The sequence below is a fragment of the Zerene cesonia genome, chromosome 5 (genome assembly GCF_012273895.1).
Source record: "Zerene cesonia ecotype Mississippi chromosome 5, Zerene_cesonia_1.1, whole genome shotgun sequence".
NCBI lineage: Eukaryota > Metazoa > Arthropoda > Insecta > Lepidoptera > Pieridae > Zerene > Zerene cesonia.
In genome coordinates, this window is record NC_052106.1 from 608,843 (window position 1) to 612,116 (window position 3,274).

Sequence of the window (3,274 nt, forward strand, 5' to 3'; positions counted from 1 at the left end):
ATGTACGCCAAATAGAGGGCTAGAATGAAAAATTTCTCAATAACACGTGCATTCACTACCACAAACAAGCATCGACTCCTATATACAAGCATAAATAAACTCGAAAGTACCAAATGACAAATATGACAATTATTAATTGACAAGTTTGAAGTTAAAGTGGTTGGTCGTTGAGGTGACGGCGTTTTACCATTCGTTTTACGCATAACACAATTATATACTATCACAGATTACTAAATAGTTACTACAGTCTCAATCTACACGGTACAAATTTACTTTGCACAACATGACGTTAGGTACTATCTCTGGTACTTTCTATGGAACCTACATGTACGTTTCGTTTGCTCAAATATATTAGCGGGTCCACACATAATACATGACATAAACTTAGATGATTTAAACCGACTTCAAAAAAGGAGATTTTTTATTTTAAGGCTAATGACTCTCGTGTTGCCCTAATAAAATTTTTCTCGACCTGTCACTCTTTAGTTTAGTTTTTAATAATCCCTTTTTTCGTATAGATATTATAGTTGCTGCTAATATAAAAATGTTAATGTCTATATTCCATTTTATTGCATCTGCAATTGCGTATAAAAGAACACTACATCTCTATGGCTGTTGTCCTAATGATTTATTTTTCCACGGTTCTAGCTGGCACTTGAGCTATAACATGAATTTTAAAATATTAAACTAGCTGCGCCCCGCGGTTCTACCCGCGTAAGTCTGTATCCTGTAGGAATATCGGGATGAAAGTTGCCTATGTGTTATTCCAGTTGTCCAGCTCTCTACGTATCAAATTTCGTTGCAATCGGTTCAGTAGTTTTTGCGTGAAAGAGTAACAAACATACACACATCCTTACAAACTTTTGCATTTCTAATATTTGTAGGAAGTAGGCTATCCTATGATTTATATCAATGTCATAAGTTACATCGCCTCATGAGCGTTTTTATTAGAGCCATACGGGAGCCATAATACATAGTTCCTTATGTGGAACTTCTTTTTATGGTAGAGCAAGCAAAAGAGCAGGTGCGCCAATTGATGTTAACTGGTCACCACCGATCACCGATTGTTACAGGTGCTTGAAGGCCCCAATGTCGTAAATGATAGAAAGCACCGTAGCTCAGTCGTTACAATTTTTTTTTATTTCTGAACTATATTATACTTGAATATGTTTTTTATATATTTACTACATTTTTAAATATATAATTCTTCAGTGCTTTATTAGGGTCAGGTGAAGACTCTGTTATTCAGATTTTAATAAAACGATGCGAACTTCACGCATAACTTGTGACAGTAAACCCCACTTGACACCTTTCCTTAGCCATTCCTATATTCGTGTCGTATTTATCGTAAATAAAAATTTCTCATCTTAAGTAAGGGTAAAAAATCAAACACGTTATGTAATAACCATTTCAATTTATTCAGTTAAAATATGAAATAACTTACGTGTACAGTAAAAATAAGTTGTTTTAGATAGTCATCGAAGTGTAACTCAAAGAATACCGCTAAGCGCCGCTCGGCCTTCTCAACATCGCTACAATCTTAAACCTCGTGTACTAAAATACAATCTAAAGATTACATTATTGTAATTTGCATTAGGTACATTTAACATATAAATGGACAATTTGGACGTACAGTTGTGAACTTTATCTTTACTATAGCGTTAAACAGAATGTGCTATAGATAGTACCCACGTTCTTCACTTTCGTTCCATTCAGCCTATACGATTACTTAATATTTACACACTTATAATTAATTAAATATTTTTGTTTATTTTTAGGTTATATACGAATATGATGCACTTGAAAATGATGAAACATTTTTGACAATTGCATTTCCCGCCATTCCGCGCATTCTCTATGGAACAAAAGTAAAGCGACGGCCGCGTGTGGCGCGAGCAGGGCGGGCAGCGGCCGCTCGCTGCCGAGCTTCTCCATCGAGCTATCTGCTATCTATTGCGACCTTCTGATATGTTCCATGACGACATTTATGCAACTGCTAAGTGAGGAAGGATAACATATTTAACATTATTGCTTATTTGCTCTCTCAACCGTTTAGCGCCCGTTTTTTTCTATAGCTAATAAATTGTGCTACTTCATGAAACCATCCTTTATGACTATCGTCATCCATTATTCTTATTTTAATATTATATCACCTAGTGAGGTTTCAAACAATAACCTACTGTCCCTCACACGTTTTGTTAAATTTAAACGATATTTATTATCTGTGGTCTTCAATCTTGCACAACGTGAAATTTTTCCTCACAATCGATAAAAACGTACTTAAATTATTTATAATTACTCGAATACAATATCGATTGAAAAGTTACAATACGAGTGTATAAACTCACGGTAATTACGTATTAAATATTATCGTATAATCCCATTTATCGCAACGTGTGAGGCGACCTAAATAATCTACTTAGGTAAAAATGTACTTATATCCCTACTTATACAGTCAACAACGCAACTAGGGTCTACTTACGAAAAACTATGAACATCACCAAATTCCGGCTGGCTATATGACGTAACAAAAATTTCGTTATCTGCTCGGAACATTTGGGATAATCTGCGCTAACTCGCGGCCGACCGTGTCGGTTGGGTTACGTTCTACGAACTTAAATGTCCTACTGGATACGCACGACTCATTCCACGTCAGAATATACATCCGTTACGCGCAACAATATTCCCGTAAGTAAAAAAAAAAAACAACGTTACATACGACTGACGGCGCGACACCAAAAATTCGTTCGGGAATTCATCGATTGGCAAAAAAATGCATCAGGACGAGTCGCGCAAACCGCAATTAGCCGAATCACGATAAAAAAATTATGATTGCACATAAAAATAACATAACAACATATAAGCTCAATACATAAATAAACTTAGCGCATAAAAAATACCCTTACGCGTCAAATAACAAAATAAAACGTACATATAATAAAGACATACGAATCGGTACAATTCTGACAGATTACTAGTAAAAGGCACTCTTTTTCGCAAATGAAAAGAAACATTGGGTAGGAACCGATTTATTAGGGGGTGGAAGGGGGGATGTATGCGTGAGGGGCGGGGGGTGGGGCTTACACTAGAAGAACAGGAAGAATACAATAGACGAGCCACGAGTCCACGGCGCTCGCGGCGAGCGTCTGTGTGGGAGCACTGGCGCGTCGCGCGCTGCGGTGGATGCGCCGGGCGGCCTCGGCTATTGTCCTTGCACGTGCTACGTTTACATGTCGCCGGGTCGGGGCTCTCGTACCTGTGGGTTTTGATGTGC

The 3,274-nt window shown here is 37.4% G+C and overlaps 1 protein-coding gene across 1 annotated transcript in view; it reads right to left on the reverse strand.

Moving 5' to 3' along the window:
* Positions 1 to 1,779: 1,779 nt before the first annotated feature.
* LOC119840146 (stress-activated protein kinase JNK) overlaps positions 1,780 to 3,274 on the reverse strand; it is a 45,436-nt gene continuing 43,941 nt past the window's right edge. The window contains exons 12-13 of the mRNA XM_038366659.1: positions 3,085 to 3,256; positions 1,780 to 1,950 (exon numbers count right to left, since the gene is read on the reverse strand). Of these exons, the coding sequence (XP_038222587.1) occupies positions 1,780 to 1,950; positions 3,085 to 3,256 (343 nt within the window). The remainder of the gene's footprint in view (positions 1,951 to 3,084; positions 3,257 to 3,274) is intronic.